The sequence below is a fragment of the Caenorhabditis remanei genome, chromosome X (assembly GCF_010183535.1).
Source record: "Caenorhabditis remanei strain PX506 chromosome X, whole genome shotgun sequence".
In the NCBI taxonomy this organism is placed as follows: Eukaryota; Metazoa; Nematoda; class Chromadorea; order Rhabditida; family Rhabditidae; genus Caenorhabditis; species Caenorhabditis remanei.
Genome location: NC_071333.1, coordinates 9035193 through 9060018, shown reverse-complemented (window position 1 = coordinate 9060018; position 24826 = coordinate 9035193). Strand labels below are relative to the sequence as shown.

The window sequence follows — 24826 nt, the reverse complement described above, 5'->3', positions numbered from 1 at the left end:
TTCATTGGAAATGTTGACATTGAGTTGATGATTGGTGTTTGGAATTCATTTATTGTTATTTTTGAATAAAACAGTATGTTTGCTATTATATTTGATATCATATTTTAAATCACTTAAACCATTTCATACAAATCAAAACATAAGAACGGAAAGAGAAATATGCCCAACGGCTCCGTTTTGGAGCAAGACGTCGTAACTAAAGATTAGTAAGGAACTTGTCATGCCTAGTCTCCTTTCGCTGGGTGCGGGCATAATTAGATTGTTTTCGAAGAAGAAGAAATGCGGAGTAAGTAAAAACTGGAGGTGTTTAGAACGAACGAAAAAGTATAGAAGTGGTGGTGAGCACTACAAAACTTGAGAAAACTGAATATCAAGAGTGTAAAATGAACGACGTGTATTGTGGTCGGGAGGGACAGGTCAAACTGATGATAAGATGGAAGAGATACGAAAAAGAAAACACACGTGGAAGAAGGGCAAACAAAATGTCAAAATACTTGGCGAAATAAATTTAAAGTACCGAAAATAACCTGGAATTCCTTTTGAGAGTTGATAACTTTGAAAACAAAGATTTTCAAACTCAAATTTGGAATGCGATAGAACAAAGGAATACATCAAAAACCAATTCTAAATTGAGAAAAAGAGGTTGAAAACAAGAAAAAAAGAAACTTGAACAGACCACCAGAAAGAGTACTAAAGTGTGCCTCCGCATGTGCCATTTTCTTTTCTCTCACTTCTTTTTCCATTCATTTGTCCTTCCCGGTCTCTCTTCCGCCGGAATATTTCAATCTTTGAATAATGACCACTGCGTGAAAGCGAAAAGAAACAAAATGAAACGAAATAAACGTGTAGTGTGGACTGGACAAAACGTATTGAAACCGCGTGTGTGTTCTCCGTCATTTCGATGCCTAACAACTGTCGTTTTCAATGTCTGAGTGCATCACGTTAGACCAAATTAAATTTTTTTCCCGTTTTCCAGATAAACACATTTTTCAATTCAGTTTGGCACAAGAATTTCAAAACAAGATAATCCAAAATTTCAATTTCAAAATAGTGGTTAAAGTTTGAGGAATTCATTTTAAAGTTGCCGGCCTAAATAGAAAATCATTATTGTAGAAAAGAAAAAAAGGAACAAGAAATGAAGAAGAAAGAAACAATACTTCATTAATTACTAAATTTGAAGTGACAGTTGCAACTAGTCTAACTTGTTGAAAGTGAGTGTTATGACAAACGAGACCCCTACGGAAAACTAGTGCGTTTTGAGAATTATTTAGGAATTGAAGAGGAAAGTAGAATGGGTTTGAGTAAATGAGACGAGGAAGCAAGTCAGAAGAAGACAATTGAGAACGAACTTCATATGCAGAAAAGATATTAGGCCGGGTGAGTGGAAGTGGGCTGGCTTAGAGACCAACTCTACTGTTGCATTCTTTCTTACTCATGTGTTCAGCAACAAAAAGTGTAAAATGGAACAAAAAGTCTTTACTCGTGAAAAATGTCCTAACGGCAAAACATACAAAAAATAGCAAGAACAACCTTGAACCAAGGTTCTTGTTTTTTGTCAGCGTCTACAGCGAAGGCGTATCTGATCGGAAGCGGACCATTTTTTTTTAGAATTTGAGGAAAAGTTTCTCGATGAAAGTTCCAACAACCGAAAAGTGTCGACTAATCAGTAAGAGGTGTCAGTTTGAGGCATTTACTCACAAAGGATTATACTCTCTTTCGTCTCTTCAATTTGTTTGATGTTTGACGAGCGGCTAAGCGCTTCTTTACTGTTTTTTCATGCCAATAACGGAAGATAAAAACTGATGTTTCGGGATTAGAAAAGTGAAAATGTTTAGTTGGGATTATACTTGTTTTGAAAACAAATCTAAATGTAACTGAACTCATTGTGCTTGTCTCGAGTTACTTCCTCAAGTATGATGAGACATCTAGTATTTCAATGGTCACATGGAAGTAGCACTTCTAGAGAGAGAGAGAGATCATAGATTGACGTCAAATACTATAGCACTGAAACCAGCAAAATTTTCAAAATTTGAGTTCAAAAAATAGAAATATAGTAAGCATCATGTCAAAAATTCGATAACGTTCTGCTCAATTTTAGGTTGTGAGTTCAAATGCACAGCTGCGCGCGGGAGAGCGCATGACCGTGGCCGAGGAAAGTGATCACTGATAAGAAAGCTCATCCAGCAGGACATCATCATAAAAATTTGAAAAAATCTATCAAAATACCAATCGTCTTATTTAAAATATCGTACTTGTTCGTAATTATAATATCACAGAATCGAGGAAAAATTGATGCATAAAGTATCGATAATTGTCTAATAATAAGAAATAGAGTTATCACAATTTAAGTTCAACCTATTCGACTAATTTACTGGATCAATTTTCTGATCATGTACTGAAGAATTCCTCCGTTGCGGTAATAGGTGAGTTCAACTTCGGTGTCGAATCTGCAGATTACTTGGAAAGTGGATCCATTGGACACGTGGACATCGATAAGTTGTCCTGGCTTCAAATCATCCGGAACAGCAATGCTGAATTGCTCCTCTCCAGTGAGTCCCAAACTATCGGCGTTTTGTCCAGCTTGGAATTGGAATGGAATGATACCCATTCCAATAAGATTGGAACGATGAATTCTCTCGAAGCTCTCAGCAATGACAGCCTTGACTCCTTGAAGGAATGGTCCCTTGGCAGCCCAATCGCGAGATGATCCACATCCGTATTCTTTTCCTGCAAGAATGATAGCTGGAATTCCAGCATCCTTGTACTTTTGGGCGGCATCGAAGATATCGAGTTCCTCTCCAGATGGGATATGACGGGTGATTGGTCCAACCTTCGAGGCGAGTTTGTTCACCAAACGAATGTTAGCGAAGGTTCCACGAGCCATAATCTGAATTAATCAATTAAAAATTGTCCAAGTATCATGTATTTTTGAACTTACCTCATCATTTCCACGACGAGCTCCATAAGTGTTGAAATCTCTCTGAGTAACTCCACGACTTGCAAGGAAGCGGGCAGCTGGGGAGGTTTTCGAGATGGATCCGGCAGGAGAGATGTGGTCAGTGGTGACAGAGTCTCCTAAGTTTAAGAGAACATGAGCGTTGACAATGTCGGATTGGGTTGGAAGCTCAGTGGTCATTCCATCAAAGAATGGAACCTTCTTGATGTAAGTGGAGTTATCATCCCATGGGTAGAGCTTGACAGCTGGGCATTCCAATTGTTGCCACTCGGTGGATCCAAGCTCAATGTTAGCATAGACTTCACGGAAGAATTGTGGTTTCACAAATTCCTCTTCGAATTTAGCGACTTCGGATCTAGTTGGCCAGATGTCAGCAAGACGGATTTCCTTGCCATCTGGAGTTACGGCAAGAACTCCGTTGATATCAACGTTCACGTTTCCAATAATGGAGTAGAGAACGGCCAATGGTGGGGATGCGAGGTAGTTGGCACGGACATGTGGGTGGATACGTCCTTCAAAGTTTCTGTTTCCAGAAAGTACTCCTGCGACGACAAGGTTGTTCTGAAGAATAGAAAAATTGAATAAAATTCATAACGGGAAAGGTTACCTCCTCGATGGCCTTGGTGACTGGATCATCAAGTGGTCCGGAGTTTCCAATGCAAGTCATGCATCCGTAACCAGCAATGTTGAATCCGATCTTCTCAAGGTATGGAAGAAGTCCAGAAGCTTCCAAATACTTAGTTACGACTCCAGATCCTGGGGACAATGAAGTCTTGACGTATGGCTGAACATTCAATCCAAGCTCAACAGCCTTCTTGGCAACAAGTCCAGCAGCAAGCATGACACTTGGGTTACTGGTGTTGGTGCAGGAAGTGATGGCAGCAATTACGACAGATCTGAAACTTATATTAATGAAAGAACTATCGAGATAACTAAATGTCACACCCGTGTCCAAGTTCAGCGGTTCTTCCATTGTTGGTCACGGTGACAGTCTTGGTCGCATCTTCTGGCTTCAAACCAAAAGATTTGAATGAAATCTTGTCGGTGAGACCTTTTGTGAAGTCTTGAGCAAGGGAAGAGAGTTCAACTCTGTCATGTGGGCGTTTTGGTCCCGACACACTTGGAACAACATTTCCAAGGTCCAACTTGAGTGTGGTCGTGTAGGTTGGACGGTAGGAATCGTTGGTGAAGTCGACGAACATACCAACAGCCTTGAGGTAGTTCTCAACACGTTGGGTGTACTCAACATCACGTCCAGTTTGGGTGAGGTAGTCGATGGTACGTTTGTCTACTGGGAAGAATCCAATAGTGGCTCCATATTCTGGACACATGTTGGCAATGGTGGCACGATCGGCAATGGAGAGGGAAGCACATCCAGTTCCGTAGAATTCAACGAACTTTCCGACGACTCCCAAGTCACGGAGATTCTTGGTGATGGTGAGAACCAAGTCAGTACTGGTGACAGTGTCATTGAGAGTTCCAACCAATTCGTATCCGATAACCTCTGGGATGACCATGGAGATTGGTTGTCCGAGCATGACAGCTTCGGCTTCAATTCCTCCGACTCCCCATCCAAGAACTCCACTTCCATCGATCATGGTGGTGTGAGAGTCGGTTCCAACAACAGAGTCGGGATAGAGAACTCCATCCTTTCCAACGAAAACGGTTCTGGCGAGGTACTCAAGATTGACTTGATGGACGATTCCGGATCCTGGTGGAACAATGAGAAGGTTGTCGAAAGCCTTGGATCCCCACTGAAATAAGAAAACGTTTTGTTCGATGCCCAGTTCTTGGGTGATTTTATATATGTTTGTGTGTTCATTGAACAAAAAGTGCGATAAGGGCAACGAATCGCATAGCGTGATTTTTTGCCTAGTGATGAGGAGAGTAAAACGTGACTGGAAAATGAACTGAAATGACAATTTCCCGAATTCTCACCTTCAAGAAGTTGAAGCGTTCTCTGTTTCTCTCGAATTCGATCGACTGATTCTTTGCAAGGGCGTCAAGGCTGAAAAGAAAAATAGTTGGCTACGTTTCTAGGTCGTGTAACACGTACTTTCCGTAGTGGTCGACCTGGACAGAGTGATCGATGACAAGGTCAACTGGACACACTGGATTGATCTTGGCTGGGTCGGCACCCATGTTTTGAACGGCATCACGCATAGCGGCCAAGTCAACGACGGCTGGGACTCCACTGAAAATGCTGAATTAGAAGTTGAAAGTTTGAAATGAAACTTACGTGAAATCTTGAAGGATGACACGGGCTGGTTTGAATGGAATCTCCGCTTGGTTGCGTTGGCTGTTTTTCCAGTCAAGAATGGTTTCAACGTCCTTCTTCAACACATGGAACTCATCGCAATGGCGGACAGCGGCTTCCAACAAGTACTTGATAGAGATTGGGAGCTCATCTGAAAAGAAATTGTTTTTTTTGGGTCTCTGTCAGACAGAAACTTACTGTAACGAGCGTCGTTAAGTCCATTCAAATCGAAATATTTGTAGACGTTGTCGCCGATAGCCAAGTCGCGGATAAGGTCGTTGAAAGCCATATCTGAAATGAAAACCGATATTCAATGAAAAGAAAAATACTGTATTAGAAGACAACGAACGATGAGAGAAAGAGTGCAACAGACTGAGTGAATGCGAGGTAACGTGTGGAGGCGTGCCCTCTCCCTGTAGCCAACCTGTGCGTGTATAAGAGCGAGCGCAGTTTTCTGTGTCTCTTGGAGAAAAAGAGAGCGATGTCGTGTGTGCCAAGGTCGGTTGAAGATAGGCATCGCCGATAGCAGCTATTAAGGAAAAATTGCGTAGCCGACCTAAGTTTCTAGAAAGAAATGTAGAGAAAAAAGGTGAAAAAAACGATATTATCGCACAAATTATTTGAAGATAGTATTTATGCACTACGAGAGAGTACGCAAATAAAAGAGAGCGCAAAGGTCAGTTCCGCAAACACGCTGCTCTTTACTCTGCGTACGCTGCGCAATAGGTTACGACAAAACTGCACAGCGGTTTTCCGAGTGGGATAGGACAAAGTTTATCTGAGATGGAGATAGGATTGGAAGATATTTGAGAAATGGTAGAAATGGATAAGATAAGAGAAAAGATTTCTATCTCTTTTTGCTATCATTGATAAGAATTCACTTTGAGGGATTGCCGCGTGGGTGAACTTTTGTTTCAACTACAGAAAAATGAAGATAAACTGAAAGAGACGGAATTTTTTGCAGAAATAAAGGGATTATAAATTCTCTGCGAGGGTGACTTGATTAGAAGTTAGAAGAGGACGTAGAACACTTTGAAAAAAAGTATTATCGAAATAAAAATGTCGGAACTTTTTTATTTCGACAATAGCGTTAGAAAATCTTTTGAATTGGTTTTGGCAAATCATCCTTAAAGTCACTCGTTCTGAATTTCCAAAAGATAAAGAAACTTGAAACTTGCCAAATTCAAACTCCCAATTTTTAAGAGCCTGCCTAAAGAAGCACTCACGTGTGATATGTTATCATTAATTTTTGATTGTTCTTTGATGTTTCTGAGCGTTCTTTTTGTGTTTTCCAATGTGATCAACTTGGCTGCTCGCTGATTTCAAAGTACTTCCAGAAAATTGTCCCTCATTCTCAAATATCGAACAATAACTTATTCACTACGAATAGAACACATAGCACGTCAGATAATTTATATTTTTTTCCTTTCGTGTGTTTTTCTCTTTAATTTGATGATATGTGTGCAGACAGTGCCTTCTTCAAGTGTAACAACATACTAATATACATAAACACATAGTCACTTGTGTATATCCGAAAAACGTAGGATTCTCGGTGTTGTGACACATACGCATTCAGATTGCCTTCTCCATTAAACGCCATCTACACACTTCCGATGGGTCCTTCCGGTATGATAAGAAGCAAGTGGCTACATAAGACTTCACACCTCCTCCGGAGATTCATCAACTCATTCACACCAAATTTCTTCATCGTATTCAAGTATTTACATTTTCTTTTGGTATTCAACCCTATCTTAGTCGTAATACAGTATTTTTTGTTGAAGGGAGTATGTCCCTTATCTGAAATGTTCAATGATTCTATATTTTTTTATTCTTTCCCTTCTATTTGTTGCCGAGTCAAGAAGATCCATTAGTAAAATCAGTCACGACGAGATCAGCCAGCATGTCAGAACAACGCTTAGCTGTAAGCTTTCTTTCGACTGATTTCCGGATTTCTATGTTTCGTTTCAGCGGAGGGGATTGTTAGGATCGGACATCTTCATCCAGCAAATCCTATTATTGCTCATGAGCCAGATGTGTTGAAGATGTGTGCTGATGATCTCAAAACTAGGAATATCCTACCTCATAATTATAGTTTAAAGTAAGAAATAGAAAAAATAAGGTCCAAAGAACTAGTATATTCAATTTTTCTTCAGTGTTTTTACAATGGAAAGTTGCAATAAATTCTCAGGAGTAGAACATGCTGCTTTTCTTCACTATATCAAAAATGCTTCTGTATATTTTGGACCGGGGTGTAATAATGGTAACTATTTTAATGTTTGTCTATTCATAAAATATTTTTTTCAGAAATGCTTGTTATCGGTAGGCTAGCTCCTAGGTGGAATGTACCAATTATAGCCCACATGTCTGGAGACGACGCGCTCTCTGATCGGGTACAGTTCCCAACTCTTGGATCTGTAGCATTGACGTCGGCTAGCGAAATGGCAAAGGCTACTGTTACATACTTGAACTTAAACAATTGGGATCAGGTAAGGCGCTAATCTGGGAGTTGTACAGATCATAAAAAGTCTGCATCGTAAATGTGAATGTTATATTTCCGTACTAATGTAAGTGGGAGCAATTTGTATTCATGTGAATTGCTCTTTGGTCAATTATAATCGGCATACCAATGTCTCCCTCTGACCATAGAAACGAATTCGTAATGTTTGTATTCAAGACACCGAATTAGCTGCAATTTCTCGAAATTTGAACAATAACAGTATTTTTATTCTGCCTTATATATTAGTTACTATTTTGTTGATACACATCTTCGACAAATTATATTATTTAATGAAAGTAACTAGATCCAGCTGACGTCAGATGTTACTCGTGCAGTTCAACTAGTTTGACCGTTGCATCAGTTTGAATCTTTAGTCATTTTATCCTATTATTGTTATTTGCTGATCGAAAACCTTGTCTAACTCGATTATTTTCATATTCACGTAACCCCGGTGCTTGTCTGAAAAATTTCATCACAGTGACTCAACACCGGATATAGCCATTGGCCAAATCAAAAATATACAACCAACTAAAACGCCCCGGATAAATCGGTCGAGACTCCAAAATGGATTCGAGGATTATAGACTAATCCGTTATTAGTCGGCTTGTTTTTAGACGCCTCCCTCTTCTTGTTCCGGATATCGGATGTAGCTTTAGACGACATTAACATCAAAAATAATAATTTAAGATTGGAATTGTGAGACCAAGTACTGGATTCGAAAGGCTATCTGTATTCTCTTTGCAACATCAAATCAAGAAAAGAGATATCAATCTCAATGTTATCGTTGACATTGAGCAATTCAGTTCTCCCGAGGAAATTATTGCTTCCGGGAAGCTGACACTACTTCGGAGCCAAGCAAGAAGTAGGTTTACGATTTTACCAAATATATTGAAACCCGTTTAATTTTTAAGTTATCGTTGTGGAACTTGGAATGGATATTCACTCGGTTACAAATTTTATGTTGGCAGTGCACAGATCTGAACTTAAAACCGAGGAGTTTGTGTTTGTAATCCCTTGGCTGGCTCATGTAAGATTATACAGAATACCGTAATCCACACTTACATCTAACATCTTCAGCAAAACGACCATTATCCCTGGGAAGCGGCAAATGTGGATAAACAAGAAGTGAAATCCGCTTTTGAGAACACGATTATCATTACAGCACATGGATATGATAAGAAATTTTTCGATGAATTCCAGTTGAAGTTCAGTACGGCCACTGGAGTTCTTGCGAATCACGTATGTCGATTTCTCTTTTTTTCTTGTTGTCTATTCAGTTTTTCAGTATGCTACGTTATCTTACATGTCTCTCTACGACGCTCTTTTTTTGTATGGGTTAGCTCTTCGGGATGCTTTTGAAGATGGAGGTGGCTACAATGTTCACATGAATGGTTCTTTAATCTGGTCCAGAATGACAAACCGACAGTTTATCGGTAAAAAAGTTACAATATATTCAGAGACTGAGAGAATTTCTAGGCATGACCGGACAAGTGCTCATGAACAACAAAGCCATCCGGGTTCCATCATATGCCACCTACCATGCTATCAACGGAACCCTCAAAGTGATATTTCAATTGTTGATGTTTTTATTTATAAATTAAGTTATTTCAGATTGTGGTGGAGCTGGAAGCCAAAAACAATGATCGTGGACAATGTGAGAAAAATGAGGATATGTGCTCTGAACATGTAAAACCAGAAGATTTGTTCACCTGATTTATCTCAGATTTAAGGTTGCTCATGAAACGATACAGTACTATTGGCCATCTGATAGTGGGAAGTTACCCCCTGCTGTACCGAAATGCGGATTTACTGGAGCGGAATGTGACTATCGTCCTTATTTCATTGGAATCAGTTTGATAGCTTTCATTCTTACTGTTGGACCATTGTCGTATTTCATTTATTTGAAACAGTAATTTACCATTTTGTGGTTAATTTTATGATTTTTTATTTAGGAAAGAACGGTTACTGTACGACATGACATGGAGAATATCAAGAGAGTCTATAAAGTTACTGGAAGGAAAATCGGTAGGTTTTTTTTGGTCGGAATACTTTCGATTTGTTCGTTTGCAGAGATCAGAACATTCATTAGCTAGCAAATCTCAGAGCTCTGGATCATTCTCAGGTAGTATGAATTCAAAGCAAAACGGTTTGATTGCTGCGAAACAAGCGGTGTCCAATGGAGTTAAACTTGCAATTAAGGTTAGTTCTGTTGTGATGAAATCTAGTTCAACTCATGAATTCAGCGTTACCAACAAGTACGGAACATAACATTTCCAAAATCTGAGCTGAAGCTATTGAAAGAACTGAAAATTCTGGAGAATGATAATCTGAACAAGTTTTATGGAATTTCATTCAATCAGCAAAATGAATTCATTGTTATGTGGGTACTCTGTTCTCGCGGAAGTCTGGAAGATATTCTATTCAATGACGAGTTGAAACTTGGAAGGAATTTCCAAGTCTCGTTTGCAAAAGATGTTGTCAAGGTGTAGTTTTCTATTGTTCTTGAATAACAGGGCAGCTTTCAGGGTCTCAACTTTTTACACACTTCCCCACTTTTCCATCATGGGATGCTCTGTCTGCAAAACTGCCTTGTAGACTCTAATTGGACAGTGAAACTGACAAATTTTGCCACTGAACAGATTATTTTTGAAAAATTGGACCATAATGAGCTACGGCCTTACGTCAACGCTGATAGTGAATCAGCAGATGATGTGCCAGATCCAACAAAAGACTTTGCAAGGAAAAGTTAGTTTGATTTTTTTCTTTTTCTCCACAACTTTTGTTTAGAATACTTGCAACAAGCTCCTGAAATCATTCGAGAAATTGTGAGCACCAAAACAATACCAGAAGGATCCCAAAGTGCAGATATCTATGCTCTCGGAATGGTTCTTTATCAGATTCTTTTCCGTGTGGAGCCCTTCCATGAAAGAAATAAAAGCATTAATAGTAAGCGAAACTGTGTTTGGAGCATCTTCTATAATTCTCTTCAGAATTAATGGAAATGTTGGCAATGGCAAATGACGATGATCAGTTGATCAGACCAACTTTCCCGTCTTCAAATACTGGAGAAGGGTATAATTTGCAGGTAATCGAATACACATGTTTCATTATTCTATACTCATTTTACTTTCAGTTGTTGTCATGTATTGAGGCCTGTTGGCTGGAAATTCCAGAAATGAGACCTCCAATCAAAAAAGTGAGAACAATGGTAAATGCCAATTTGAAATCTACGTAAGCCAAAACTGTTAACGTTAATCATCAATTAAAATGTTTTCCAGAGGAAAAGGATCACTTGTAGACCAAATGATGAAAATGATGGAGGAATACACAGCTAATCTAGAGAACATGGTCAGAGACCGCACTGCTCTTCTGGAAGAAGCTCAAAAACAAGCCGACCGTCTGCTCAACAGTATGCTTCCAAAGTATGTTCAACTTGTTCTTTTTGTGTTTATTCTGCACCCTCTACTGATATTCTCTAATATTCCGCATGATGAGCACTAGAATGCATATCGCCGCTTACAGAAGCGTGGATTTTCACATACCAATCGGAAGTGTCTGTGCAAATCTATCGCAACTGTACACGGCGATATTGCAGTTATTGAACACCTTGCACTTTGGTTTTTGAGTTTGTTATATGTTACCAGATTTAGTTCCTGAAACGTTTGAACATACTTTCAGATCCATTGCCGAAGACCTCAAAGTTGGAAAATCAGTACTCCCACAACTCTACAGCTGTGCAACTGTGTTGTTCTCAGATATTAGAGGGTTCACTCGCATTTCTTCAACTTCCACTCCACTCCAGGTTTTCACAATTATCAAAAACGAATTATATGTCATTTTGTTGCAGGTTGTCACATTTTTGAATGACATGTTCAGTGGTTTCGACGCTATCATTGCGAAACACGATGCTTACAAAGTGGAAACTATTGGAGATGCTTATATGATTGTGTCGGGAGTTCCTACAGAAAATGGAAACAATCACGCCCAGAATATTGCAGATATTGCATTGAAAATGAGAGCGGTAACTAGAAATACGCAGAGACATTCATTTTTAAATCGTTTTCAGTTTATTTGTAATTTCAAACTAGCTCATAGACCAGAAGAACTCATGATGGTCCGTATTGGATTCCACAGTGGACCAGTGGCTGCAGGCGTCGTCGGTCTTGCAGCACCCCGCTACTGTCTTTTTGGAGATACAGTGAACACAGCTTCTAGAATGGAGAGCACTGGCGTTGCAAATAAAATTCAGGTTCATTTATCCCTGTTTCACGAATATTTTCTTTATTATATTTTCCAGATATCCGAGGGAGCCTATAATCTTCTTCATTGCTTTTTCCCTCAATTCCAAATGGTGGAAAGAGGGAAGATTGAAGTGAAAGTATGCAAAGAAAGATTTATTCGTTTTTTGGTATAGTCAATAATTAATTACAGGGAAAAGGAGAGTGCTTGACATATTACCTCGAAGGAAGAACTGGAAAATGAAGTATTTTGGAAGATTACGATTCAAGATAGCACATACTTATCTGAAATTTTAATAAGTCAGCGTCGTAAATTAACTTAACGCAACAATCATCATTTTCAGAATTTAGTCATTTCACATTCTACAATTATCAATCGCTTGCACAACATTTTCAATCGAATTTTCAAGTAATAATTATATTATTTTTGTTTCGAATTGCATTATATTTGCCCCTAATAGAAATAAATGTGCTGTTTGGTTTGCTCTATGATGCTTTATGCCTTTTTTGCAGAATCTGAAAGTATATTAATAGGATTTTTCTTTTACTTTTTTTCCAAATAACTTTATTTTCAAAATGCTGAAAGCAATTTATGAAAAATTTGCAATTTTATGTACAGGGAAACACAGTAAGCAGTGATTTAATTGCGAGAGAAGCCGGAAGGGAAGCACAGTAAGCATTGTATCACAGACCTGAAGTGAATTGGTTAAAAAATTTATTTTGAATACCGTATTATCTTACATCGCGTATTATAAATCCTAATTCCCGTGGCACATACTATACGAGTTGTCTGTGTTCATAGATTATAACTCCTAGTGGATTTGCTTCGTCCTATCTGCAAGTAGTTGTAGAAAATCTCTGACTTTTTTCAAATATCGAACTTACAGCTTTGGTTTTCTTAGCTTGGATGGAGGTACGGAGTGGTTGGACAGTTGTAGTTGGGCTAGAGTTATCTTTGAGAAGAGTGGAACGCTCTCCGTTAGAAACTCGAACAACAGTGTTAGTTGGGTGAGATGGTGTTTGGTTATAATGAGTGAGTTCCGTTCGGAGAGCACTTCTACGATAGTTCGTGCAAAACTTTCCTCGTGACAGCTTATTAACAAACATTTTCATGATCCGGATGAATCCTGCAAACATTTCCGTCTCTCACATGATTCTTTTATTTTTCTTCAGTTTCTTTTCAGTTTTCTGAATACAATTAAAACCAACCTTCCCGGAAACTCTGCGACATCAAAGCATAAAGAATTGGGTTGAGGCACGAATTGGTGTAAGCAAGAACTTGGCTTGCAATTTGAACAATGACCATGATAACACCATGAGAAATGACAAGTGGCTCTGGGTAAGCGATTCCAGACATGAAGAAACAAACGTTGAGAGGTAGCCAACACAGGGCCCAAGTAATTAGTACACAGAGGACCAGACGAGTAACCTGAACGCAGAACTCAACGTTTTGAAGTATTTTTCAAAAACTTTCAGACCTTTCGTTTAGCGGCTGTAGCCTCTGGTCTTCTCCGTATGCTAGATCCACTATCCCGATTCGCAAGCTAAAAATAAAATGTTTTACAGCCATTAAGTACATTTTAACTAACAGTTCTGCCTCCTACCACTTGACTGTTACCCGGTCTAGGCATATCCCAAAGTTTTCTCAACATCAAACCATAAAGAATCACGGAAATACCCAATGGAAGAACATATCCAAACACATTGAAAGTCATGAAATATGTTCGAGCCTGTAATTTCTAGAATTTCCTTTTAGCTCTTCAATTTATTCCCCAACCATTGCTGGTGTTGCTTCAGCAGTTGCAATAGTCAGAATAGCACACGTCGACCGCTTCTCCATAATGAAATCATAGACGTATATTCCGTGCATTCGTCCCACAGGAATCTAAACTCATTGTTTATGACGTGAACGCGGAACTTTTTTCCTTTCTGACACTAATTTCTCGTTCTGACTTTATGATTACCTGAGAAGCAATGATAAGTATATAAATGATACATAATGCAATAACAGTGTTTCTTGGTGTTCTCAACGTCATAGATTCCACAGGGTATACGACAGCAAGATAACGGTCCAGAGCCATCAATGTTAATGTCCAAACACTACAGTATGCAGACGTGTGCTAAAACAAGCCAATTAAAGAAGAAACGGAAAATGATGGGAGCTAATTGAAATATGGATGGAGTGTTTTCTATTGAAAAAAATGACACTAACCTGAAAGAAGTTGATCATTGAGCAAGTCCATTCTGGAAATATCCAGGTAGGAGCTGCATAGTCAACCGCTGTGAATGGTACACACAGCAGTAAGAACATCAAGTCGGAAATGGCGAGACCTAGAATAAAAACTATATTGAAAGTTGAAGTGGTGAAACATAACTAACCGATAATAAGAGTGTTAGTTGAATTTCTCATTTGTCGTCCAAATGCAACAATCACCACAAGAGCATTTCCAACAACTCCCACCAATATGATAACAGCGAAAATTGATGGAATGATGATCCCTATCTTTCTTTCGAAATTAATTGTGTCATCGTAGATTCTTAATCAAAAATTAAAAAGTACTAGCTGAAATGAGTCAAATCAATTCTCACTTCTGAAGATGTTCCAATTCCTCTTTAGTCAAGTTTTCAAACTCCATGATTGAATTGGGGAAGATTGGGAAAACACAACACTCGACTGAAAATAGAGGTCTATGAACTATAAGAGAGCTATTGTGCAAGAGAAGAACTGCGAAAAGGAAGATGATTTCCAGTCACCACGGTGGATATGACAAAAGGAGGATATGAAAAAAGAAGGAAGAAAAAGATGAAGGGAGAATAAATCTTTTTTTCGAGAGCCCAGTGGCTGAGATCCGATGAGTTATGAGCCATATCGCTTAGAAACCGTCCGCAGAAAAAGATGGGGGTGGGACGAATTTCTTCCAAGATTGACGTCTCCGTAGTTTTTCAAAATGAAAAGTGGATGGGCTCTGCTGAAATGAAGTGAAAAGTGGGAGTAAAGTGAATGAATGAAATCACGCGTAGGAGTTTGATGGGTGTACGATTGATGACGATTTCGGGAAAGTAGAGGAGATGGAAGAAAAATGGGATGACTTTCTCCGAGTTTAATGGGATGGGGGAAGATTTTTGCAAGAGTTTTTGCAGAAGTCGTGAAAAGTCAGTGGGTGAAAATAGGGGCCAAGTCGAATGAGCCGTCCATTATCCGGGTGTTGAATATTGTCGAATAGTGAAGTCAGTCAATACGTAAAATCTCATGTCCAGGACAAATAATTGTTCTTCTTCTTCTCCCTCCCTATTCTGTCCCATCCTCGCCTTTTCACCCCTTTTTAACACTGTTGTATGCCGCCTCTTTAGTTTTTCACTTGTTTTTATAGTAGCTCTGTGTTGAGCACTGCCTTTTTCCTTTTCCTTTACGCACAAAAACGAGGACGCTAAAAAACGGAAGCCTTCCTACACAGTGTTATGTGAGTGAAGTCAAGAAGACATCGATATAGACAAAAAATTGGATTAGTGAGCATCTCTTTTAGATGGGGCGCAAATCAAATGTGAATCCGTTTGATGTTTCAATTAAGCGCGCGGGCCATAGATGTACATACACGACGACGTGACTAGTTTGTCTTCAGAAGAAGAAGATGGGAATAGAAGCATAAGGAAGCGGAGACGAAGGAATAGAAGCACTCGAAAAAAGAGCAACACCGGGCCGTTTTTGTGTCAGGGACTCTCTGATCCAATTTGGCAGCGAAATAGATATCTAGAAACAGCAATGGATACAACGGAGAAGTGACAAATATGAAAAGAAAGATGATGATAACCAATTATACCTAGAAAGAACTCTCTGAAGGATTCTTGTGTGATGATCGTCTCAAACCTCAGAATGCGACTGATATCGGAAGAAGAAAGCAAAATTTATGTAACGTGTACTTTTTATAATAAACATGAGTAAAGTAAAATTTGTGATGAAAGAATAGAATAGTATAGTGAAATAACAAAAAATCAGCGTAAAAATCAGAAGACTTTCAGAATTTCGTAGGTTTATGATTTATAACTTTGTAGTTTTGAAACTCTGCGAACCTTTTCCCACATAACGAAAGAGAAGGATAAAAAACTTTTGGGTGCTCACTTGAGACTCAGATTTAGTTATTCATTCTCAACGAAGGTGAAAAACTCCGTGAAACTCTGGGCGGGAAAAAAAAGAACTTTTGTTCGGAAGACTTCAAGGAAAAACTTTTCAAAAGAATAAAAAAGTTTTGTCAAGCCTTATGAGGAAGAAAAAAGAAAAAAGTGACATTGACATTCGAGTGACTATCCGTTTCTAACAGAAATAGCAAGAATATCTGACGTGGGATGCGAACGAAACAGGAATCGTCAGTTGAGTTATGCTTCTCAGGATTGCCGCAGGGCATATATTCCTCTATGCGTACCATTAGGCTCCGGACAAGAGAGAGAGAGACAAGAAATGTTGGATAGAGAGCGAAGGGAATCCGCTAGTTTGACAGTTCTGAAATATCAAATGCGTGTTGATGATGTGCTAAGAATTTTGTCATATTCACATTCTGTTTCAAAGAAAACGTTGCCAAATGAATAGTTTGTATTAAAACATCGAACACAACTGCTGTCGAGAAGTTCTATTTTCATAAAATTGTAGTAGGATGTCATCAAAAACCAAGTATTACTTGTCTGTTTACAATTATTAGAATACATATATCTGAAAACCCAAGATTGTCCCACCAAAGTAGATTCTCTCAATAGTCTGTTCATTCCTTGTGTTCTCCTATCAACAAGTTTCTAGTTTGACATCGCAAGCAATTGCATCTTTCAATCAGACGACCTTCTCGAATGGCATTTCCGACATCGTAACCGGCCAATGATCGGTCTTTTGAATCATGTGAAGAAACCTTGAAAACAGTAAGAAATGCAGAGAAGATCTATGAAAAACCCTGACAAACAAGGAATCATTAGACCAGTGCGACGTAAGAAGTTCGACCAAGTTTCATTCCGATCGTTCAGGTATTTCCTGACCTTATTATGAAGACAACAACCAACGCAATTAGAGGTATCCAATCCAATTTCTGACCGATGAGCAATTATCGAAATGCGCGAACCTTATTTGACGAAAACGAACAATGCAGTTTTCTCCCGCCTCTTTTCTTCGTGACATCGTCAACAAGCCGACTGTCCTCTCTGGCTACTCACAGAACGTCAACCATATCCGTTTCTGTTTGCAGCAACTTGTTCAAGGTTTACCATCTTATCTAGGTATTTCCTCTATTCACTTCATACCTGATGAAGAGACCATCTTACTGGAAACTATTTGGCTTTGGTTTTCTTCTGTTAGTTTTTCGAAAAATTGTTATAGCATGTATGGCAATGTACATTGTATGGCAAAACTGGGAAGATGTTGGTTTTGAAAGATTGGTAGGTTTTTGAACAATGATTTCAACTTAGATATTTGTAATTTTAGATCAACAACCCATCGCTGCAAGATGCAGTGTCAGAAATGCAACCAAATAGGTCAGGTCTCGTTTTAATATTAAATAAGCATGCTCTCAATATGACATTCAATTGGCTCTGCAACACAAAAAGTATACCAGGTAATCTTGTTCATAGATATTTGTGTAACAAACGCATATCTGAATCTAGGTGTACACGAAAACGCATATATTGTCACTCTGGATCAAGAAGCTTCTTCTGCATTGAAGAAGTCGTGGCCAGAACTGAAACAGATAAACATAGTTGTCCCAGGTTTGAAGGTGAGACTATCTCCATGACTCATTATCGAAACGGATTTTAATTCAGGATTCATTTAACTATGGAGACGGATACTATCAATTATTTTATCTATTCCGAGCAAATCTAGCGAGAGCTATTCTTCACTATGACAGATCTTTTTGGATGATTCAACAAGACACTTATTGGAATGATAATCTATTGAATATCAATACAGAAAAAGAGGAAAACGTGGATATTCTTTTTGATAGAGCTTCGGATAAGGGACCGCTTGTTGCAGGTACTAAATACCAAGTGATCTCTGAATACATTCTATTTTCAGGCGGATATTACCATGCAAAACCAACTTATAATTCCAAAAGCTATTTTGCAAAGTTAGCAAAAGACATTTCCTGGTGGTATGCTCCTGATAACGCCTACATGACATCTTTATGTGAAGTTTCCGGGTTGGCGAAGTGTGGCAGATTATCCTTCGAGTAAAAATAGATCCATTTGTCACGTAAATCATTTTAAATTTTAGTTTGATAACCAACTGGCAATGGCTGCAGGGAACTTCATCTGGGATCCCACCGAAATTCATACAATTTGACGGAGAAACAAAGTTAGGTGGAAAACTTGCCAAGGTAGGCAGTCGTTTTGCTGTCAACAACTTTTTTTGATAACTGTTTCTGTTTAAGATGCGAAAGATTGGTTTCTACTTCTTGACAGATGGCGACGATCAATCTACATGCAACATCACGTCAGTTGAAGTAAGCAGTTATGGGCTTTCAATTTCTTTTGCAAATTGTCAAGGAAACCGAATGAGAAACACAAATCTCAAAACTAGAGAAGACGCAGTTTCTGATTTTTGCTTTGTGATTTCTTCTTCTAACCTAAGAGAACAAAACAACAGTGATGGAGGTCGTGATTAAAACTTGAAAACGGGTTTCCCCAGAGAGATTGATAAGAAAATTTTATTCCTCGACACAAAGAATATATTAGGATCAGCAAAATCTAAAAACAGTAATCTAAATACTTTGATAAAATGATATTCAAAATTTTTTTCAGAACACCAAGAGCATTCTAGAATCAAAGATCTCTCAATGGGACAAAGTCGCATCTTCAAGTCACAAACAATTCAAAATGTACCAGGACATTGTCGACACATTCTACTCAACCCGGATAGGTGCTGCAGTTATGAATCACTTCATTCTACCTTACGCTCATTATTGTATGCTTTCTATGTAACCCCTCCAATCTTTGTCAAAACGGTCTCTCCTTTTCTGTCAATAATTCAGTTTTCACATTGATAAAAATGAAATGTACAGGAAAACGAAAACGCGGAAAATGATAAGAAACAGCAAATTCACATGGTGATTAGGTCGACAAAAACTGTGTGCTACCTTCAACCCATTTTCATTTTGACTCCACATCGTTCCCGATCTTCTAGTTTTTTTTTCGTCTGATTATTATTCAAAGTCTTTTTCCACCAAAAACCTTTTTCAGATGCGACAGTCTCTCATACTATTGGGTGTTGCTTTGGCTTTTTTGACTTTTGTAGAAAGCGGTGTTTTGAGAAATCATGAATTTGAAAAATGGACCAGTGCAAGTGGCAACGAAAATGCTCCACCGCCGCCAAAATACAAGGTTAGCTAAAAAATTAAAACGTCATCATAAGAATAACAGCTGTTCAGATGTTGAGATACGCTAAGAAAGCAGTAAATGAGCCTGAGAATCGTAAAATGTCATGTTTCTTCTGTACATTTGCTGTTGATGGAGTTCAAGCTCTCATTGCACAAAACTCAACGGATGATGAAGTTGCAGCTTTCCTTGTGTAAGATTTTGAAATTAAATTTAAACGTTTAAGTCATACTGCCTCAAGGTTCATTGTTGTTTATTTCTTATATTATAACACCTATCTCATTTTGAATGTCTATATTTTTCGGGCTCTCTATGATTTTAAAAAATATTCTCTTTGTAAGCATTTGATTTAATTTCTAGCCATCATTAATTTTTTTCTAGTCAAAATCGATGATCTCTAACAGAAACTCCTTTCTTATCTCTAGTTTTCTTCGAACAGTCTAGTTTTGACGCAACATGCATGTCCTGCACAAATTCCCATAACCTCATTACAGAAACCTCTGCGATCTATTTGATGTCGAGCAGCCACATGTTTGTAAGAACATTATCTACGCGTTCAAAGATGAGGTTGTGTTTGTTCTCGAAAGATCTGTGTTCACACCGGAAGAAATCTGTGGAGCGTTCATTGCTAACTGCGGACACTCTGACAAACCATTGACACATATGTGGAATATCACTATTCCGGGCGGAAAACCTCCAATCCGTCCATGGCCAAAAATTCCAGACAACAAGCCAACATTTAAAGTGCTTCACTTGTCTGATATCCATATTGATCATCAGTACGTAGTTGGAACTGAAGCCTATTGTCAATTAGACAGTGCACTCGGAACATATGCAATGTGTTGTAGAGACTATAGTCAGGACAGCGCAGGAAAGCCAACTAATCTCAAAGACAGTAAGCACCCCCGCAGAAAACCAATCTCTATACTTGTTTTTGAAATCAGAACCCATCTACGTACCCGCCGGTCCTTGGGGAATGCCTTATTTGTGTGATTTACCTTACCAGACATTCGACTCGGCAATGAGGCACATAAGCAAAACATTCAAAGACGTAATCACTGCTCAGTTTTTAACCCAAAACACAAAGTCTTTATTCTATTTAGCTCGATTACATCATCATCACCGGTGACTTTGAAGCGCATGATTCATGGGATTACACCGAAGATTTGACCCGCGAGAATATGAACAATATGACTAACGTATTCCTGGAGTATTTTCCAAATGTTCCTGTCTACGTTTCTATTGGAAATCATGAAGGAGTGCCACAAGATGCGTGAGTAATAAGATAATATCTGAATATGTTAATTACGACTATTACAGCATGGCTCCACACACAATGCCAGAATACGACCAGAGAGGACCACAATGGTTGTACAAGATTATGTCGGACATGTGGTCTCATTGGATTCCAAAAGAAGCTCTAGACACTGTTCAATAGTAAACATTTTCGAATTCATCTCACGAAATTCTCAGTACTTCATTTTCAGCCGCGCAAGTTACGCTGTCTACCCGAAACCTGGATTGAAACTCATTTCTCTCAACACGATCTACTGTTCTGAATTCAACTTGTAAGTCGATTTTATATTTCGGTCACCCTGCTTGTTTTCAGCTATCTTTATGTGAACGAGGTTGATCCCGATGCAACATTGGAGTGGTTAATTGAGGAATTGGTTGACTCTGAGAAAAAAGGAGAGCTCGTGAGTGGTTTTGAATTTCAAAATAGGGACTTTCGACATTTTTTGAATTTTCCATTTGACATTCCCACGGTCAAAACTGATCGAAGGTTATTCTGTTTCAAGGTCCACATCATTTCTCACATTCCTCCTGGTGACAATTACTGCTTGAAAGGATGGTCATGGAATTTCTTCGAGATTGTGAAAAGATTTGAGAATACAATTGCGCAAATGTTCTACGGACACACTCATTATGATCAATTCATGGTTTACTATGATATGGATGATCCAAAACGCAGACCATTCCATTTCAACTGGATCAGTCCCTCACTGACAACATATGATTTCTTGAACCCTGCTTTCAGGATTTACGAAATTGACGGTGGTTACCAAGGAGCGACATATGTACGGAAGCCCCAAAACGTGCAGCATTTTCAAATTTTGTAACATTTCAGACCGTGAAATCTGCTCAAACATATTTTGCAAATGTTACGGAAGCCAACATGAAGAACAAGGAACCAGAATGGGTGCTTTCGTATGATACCGCAGATCACTATCAAATGACGGATTTCTCTCCACAATCCTGGTCTGACTTGAGTGACAAACTTTGGACTAACACCACTATGTTCAGAGATTATGTTAGGTAAATTGCTTCGAGTTAGCAAAAACTCATCATATTAGATTTGTTTAGACACTTCTACCGAAACCACTATAACAATGAGTGCTACACCGATTACAAGTGCAGATATACATTTGTGTGTGACATCAAGAAAGGAAGAAGTTATGATGAGAGTTTCTGCGATCATCTCATTCGGTGATTCTTTTTCTATATACTGATTCAATTATTTGAACAAATAAAATGTTTTTCGTATATGATATGTCTAAGGAATTGAACAGGAAATAATTGAATAACAAAAAACAAAGACTAGATGTAAAATTTTTTATAATAAGAACTATTCATTCATTCGTCGAATGTGCGATGCACCCTGAAGTACAATCTAAATCCACAGAGGCTTCTTCCTTGAAGTTTTTACAGCAAACATCTGCTTCATAGTAGTTAAAAAGTTCGGCAAGTACCGAGTTTTCTCGGAGCATAATGACGCATTTCTGAAATGAAAGTTGTTTTTTGATGAGTTGGAAACATTATATCTTCCAAAACCCTGAATAAATAGTGTAGACATTTTCTCCCAGAAACTATTCGTTTTGAAACAAGATATAAATAATTGAATGACTTGAATCATAGTCTGTCAATCAGTCAATTATTCTGACAACCACATATCAAAATACGTAAGCTCTGCTGAAAATAAACCACGAACAAGTCAGACTAAAAATTAGTATGTGTCGTTGCAATTAGATTCAATTAAATCCCGCGTGTTTCGTTTGGTAATGATTATATTATCCCTTATTTCCGCTTTCACCAATTATGACCTCATAGTCCCTGTTTCCCTCAAATTCACCGTTAGTTTTGGAACCAACAACAGTAGAGTTCCAACACGTTGAATAACTTCTGTGGAATCCTTCCCCTGAAAATGTGCAATGGTTTAGACTGAAATATGTTCAGAATAATAATCCCTCACTTGAGATGAGTAGAAACTTTGCAACTCTGCAAGCAACTGCGATTGTGTCTGCACTGCCAGACTTCGAGCTTCTTTGGATAATCCGGGAACTGCTGAAATGTAAAGAAAGAATTGTTATTATTATTAGCATTGTTGATGCAATCAAATAGAATTGAATGAAATAAGAAAATCTTCGTCACGACTTCAGTCTGTCCGAAATATCATATTTATTTTCTTTCTCCTCACCTTCATCCCACAAACAAAAACCAAGGAGAGCTAAATATTCTGTCTCAATTATATGAATTCGTCTCATGTAGTCCACAATAACGTCCAGGATGTAATTGAATACGGGTTGGAAAATTCTTAATTCAAAATATTATATTTATGAAAATAGGACTGTGCATTACTTTGCAGCGTCTTCAGGAGTTGTGTGGACACCTTCCGCATTTTCATAGAATCTTCCAAGTTCCGTACGTTTGATGAATCCACCATCGGGCATCAGAATCTTATCATTGACTACAAAGAAAATTGCATTTGATTTGTAAACTGACTAATACGCTTACTGTTGTCGTTCTCGAACTGCTTGTATGACTGATAGGCACGATCGGTATGAGAAAAATAGCAAAAGAAATTTTTGAACAAAGCTACCTGAAACAAGTAGGAAGTTGATTTCAAAATTACACATCCCTTTCTCTGACTCACTTTGTCTTCGAACTTGAGCGTGTTGAATGGTGAAAAATATGTATTAACAATATCTGTCACTAAATGCGCTTCCACTTTGCTCACTTGCTTTGCAGAATCAAAACGAGATGCGTGCAACTCCTGGAAGTGGGTCCCTTACACTCTCAAACATCTGATTACAACACTTACTATTTTTGGAATTTTACACGTAGGAGTGATGACAGAGCTCTGCACCAAAGTATTTGTGGACTTCCGAAACTTTAGGAAAAATTCATAACCTTAACATGTATACGTGTATATTTATATTTTTAATTTCCCGGAAACCACAAGATGCTTACTTACCACTTGTCATTTGAGATAGTATAGTGCATGAAGCTGTCAATGACTCCTCTTTTTCATCGCTTTTTTTGAAAACAGCACTGAGAGATGAGGCCACATTCGGGGTGAACAAGGAATCTACGGAAGAACTCTGAAAACTCAAAGATTCCCAGAATAGGTTTGATTCATGTACCCCTTGGTTCTTCTTTTTTCCAATTGAATCCCTCTGCAACTGAACCACTGAAAGAATCAAAAGATCATGCCCGGTCACATGTACAGATCGGAAACTCACGTTCTATTTTCATCCCTTCATTTAAGCATCGCGTGTATCTACAGCTACGGCACAAATTACGAAGCGCTGAATATCGGGAATTTTGATATTTGACTGACAGAAATTGACAGAAATGCCAATTCACGTCATTATTCTTTTCTTATTTTTTACGGCCGTATTCCTTCATGCCTCATCAAAAATTCGAAGTGGGCCCGCTCGTCGGAATTATTGTTGACAAAAATAGACACATGTGTGAATTTATTTTTCTAAATGCAGGAATTCCTTGAATGTTGAATTTGAATATCTACTGATATATCACAAGATCAGCAACATATGACACCAGAGAGTACTTCTAGAAGCACTTTACTCTAATTGGATTACTATAGATTTTTTAACATTTCCCCGCCACCTACACTTTCATTGGAATGCTTCCGGTTTTGATGTGTTGAGGATGAACTTACCAAAAGTTCAGGAAAATAAACAAAAACTAACATCTATCCACTTTGCATTTTCCTTTATCTTTACACAAATAATACAACTTCAAAATGACAGTTCGACGGAAAAAAGCGGCACACGCTCTGTAAAAGAAAACGGAATTGTTTCAGAAAGCATTGCACTTTAGTACCTGCATGACATCACTGAGAAATGAATACCATCTGCTCGGTGGTAACATATTTTACAGCTTCCCAGGTCTTCAGAATCTTCTGGTTGCGGCTCAGGAGGAACCGATGCGCTAGGTTCGGGCGGCGGCGGAGGTTGAGTGACACTTGGGACAGCAATTGGAAATTGAAGAACTGACGGGATTGCTCCCGGGAACTGAGGAATAGGTCGAATGATACCCTCAGGAAATATAGGAACAGGGGAATATGTGTCAATCATGAACTCTGAAAAACTTCCTAATGTAGTAAAAACGCGAGAAGTGAAATCCACTCAAGGAGTGTTTTTCAAATAAGTGTATTTCTAATTGCTGGTTTCTAATGGATCAATAAACACAGAACCTTTTGTGTCAGCACAATGCAGAAACTAGAGAAATCG

General features: G+C 38.5%; 7 protein-coding genes across 7 annotated transcripts; 4 read left to right on the top strand and 3 right to left on the bottom strand.

Annotated features, from left to right (window-relative positions):
- Positions 1 to 2368: 2368 nt before the first annotated feature.
- Positions 2369 to 5502, bottom strand: GCK72_023778 (uncharacterized protein; the record flags this gene model as incomplete). Its single annotated transcript, XM_053735547.1, has 8 exons — positions 2369 to 2887; positions 2939 to 3517; positions 3564 to 3852; positions 3902 to 4710; positions 4895 to 4964; positions 5013 to 5150; positions 5196 to 5364; positions 5412 to 5502. 8 exons carry the CDS (start codon positions 5500 to 5502, stop codon positions 2369 to 2371), a joined length of 2664 nt encoding a protein of 887 aa, XP_053579113.1.
- Positions 5503 to 7022: 1520 nt separating this feature from the next.
- GCK72_023777 (uncharacterized protein) lies at positions 7023 to 12192 on the top strand (the record flags this gene model as incomplete). The annotated part of the gene is made up of 24 exons (XM_053735546.1): positions 7023 to 7134; positions 7182 to 7311; positions 7367 to 7473; positions 7518 to 7699; positions 8398 to 8572; positions 8622 to 8737; positions 8788 to 8949; positions 8996 to 9143; positions 9187 to 9272; positions 9322 to 9396; positions 9441 to 9619; positions 9663 to 9735; positions 9781 to 9909; positions 9954 to 10193; positions 10236 to 10455; positions 10498 to 10656; positions 10701 to 10795; positions 10844 to 10941; positions 10989 to 11132; positions 11389 to 11512; positions 11558 to 11731; positions 11777 to 11959; positions 12008 to 12088; positions 12142 to 12192. The coding sequence occupies 24 exons, from the start codon at positions 7023 to 7025 to the stop codon at positions 12190 to 12192; spliced, it is 3243 nt and encodes a 1080-aa protein (XP_053579112.1).
- Positions 12193 to 12744: 552 nt separating this feature from the next.
- GCK72_023776 (uncharacterized protein) lies at positions 12745 to 14584 on the bottom strand (the record flags this gene model as incomplete). Its single annotated transcript, XM_053735545.1, has 10 exons — positions 12745 to 12783; positions 12834 to 13075; positions 13158 to 13377; positions 13427 to 13492; positions 13538 to 13678; positions 13726 to 13833; positions 13913 to 14068; positions 14161 to 14279; positions 14328 to 14485; positions 14538 to 14584. The coding sequence occupies 10 exons, from the start codon at positions 14582 to 14584 to the stop codon at positions 12745 to 12747; spliced, it is 1296 nt and encodes a 431-aa protein (XP_053579111.1).
- A 2722-nt stretch (positions 14585 to 17306) lies between these two features.
- GCK72_023775 (uncharacterized protein) lies at positions 17307 to 18899 on the top strand (the record flags this gene model as incomplete). Its single annotated transcript, XM_053735544.1, has 8 exons — positions 17307 to 17360; positions 17407 to 17536; positions 17586 to 17695; positions 17742 to 17952; positions 17995 to 18148; positions 18193 to 18295; positions 18350 to 18421; positions 18720 to 18899. The coding sequence occupies 8 exons, from the start codon at positions 17307 to 17309 to the stop codon at positions 18897 to 18899; spliced, it is 1014 nt and encodes a 337-aa protein (XP_053579110.1).
- Positions 18900 to 19157: 258 nt separating this feature from the next.
- On the top strand, positions 19158 to 20864 carry GCK72_023774 (uncharacterized protein; the record flags this gene model as incomplete). The annotated part of the gene is made up of 7 exons (XM_003109434.2): positions 19158 to 19298; positions 19346 to 19485; positions 19787 to 20187; positions 20237 to 20343; positions 20396 to 20565; positions 20613 to 20729; positions 20780 to 20864. 7 exons carry the CDS (start codon positions 19158 to 19160, stop codon positions 20862 to 20864), a joined length of 1161 nt encoding a protein of 386 aa, XP_003109482.2.
- A 332-nt stretch (positions 20865 to 21196) lies between these two features.
- Positions 21197 to 21783, top strand: GCK72_023773 (uncharacterized protein; the record flags this gene model as incomplete). Its single annotated transcript, XM_053735543.1, has 3 exons — positions 21197 to 21370; positions 21421 to 21608; positions 21657 to 21783. The coding sequence occupies 3 exons, from the start codon at positions 21197 to 21199 to the stop codon at positions 21781 to 21783; spliced, it is 489 nt and encodes a 162-aa protein (XP_053579109.1).
- Positions 21784 to 21922: 139 nt separating this feature from the next.
- Positions 21923 to 24670, bottom strand: GCK72_023772 (uncharacterized protein; the record flags this gene model as incomplete). Its single annotated transcript, XM_053735542.1, has 13 exons — positions 21923 to 22072; positions 22423 to 22488; positions 22543 to 22634; positions 22768 to 22883; positions 22929 to 23037; positions 23085 to 23169; positions 23224 to 23343; positions 23392 to 23480; positions 23545 to 23671; positions 23714 to 23760; positions 23813 to 23878; positions 24284 to 24369; positions 24417 to 24670. The coding sequence occupies 13 exons, from the start codon at positions 24668 to 24670 to the stop codon at positions 21923 to 21925; spliced, it is 1407 nt and encodes a 468-aa protein (XP_053579108.1).
- Positions 24671 to 24826: the final 156 nt, after the last annotated feature.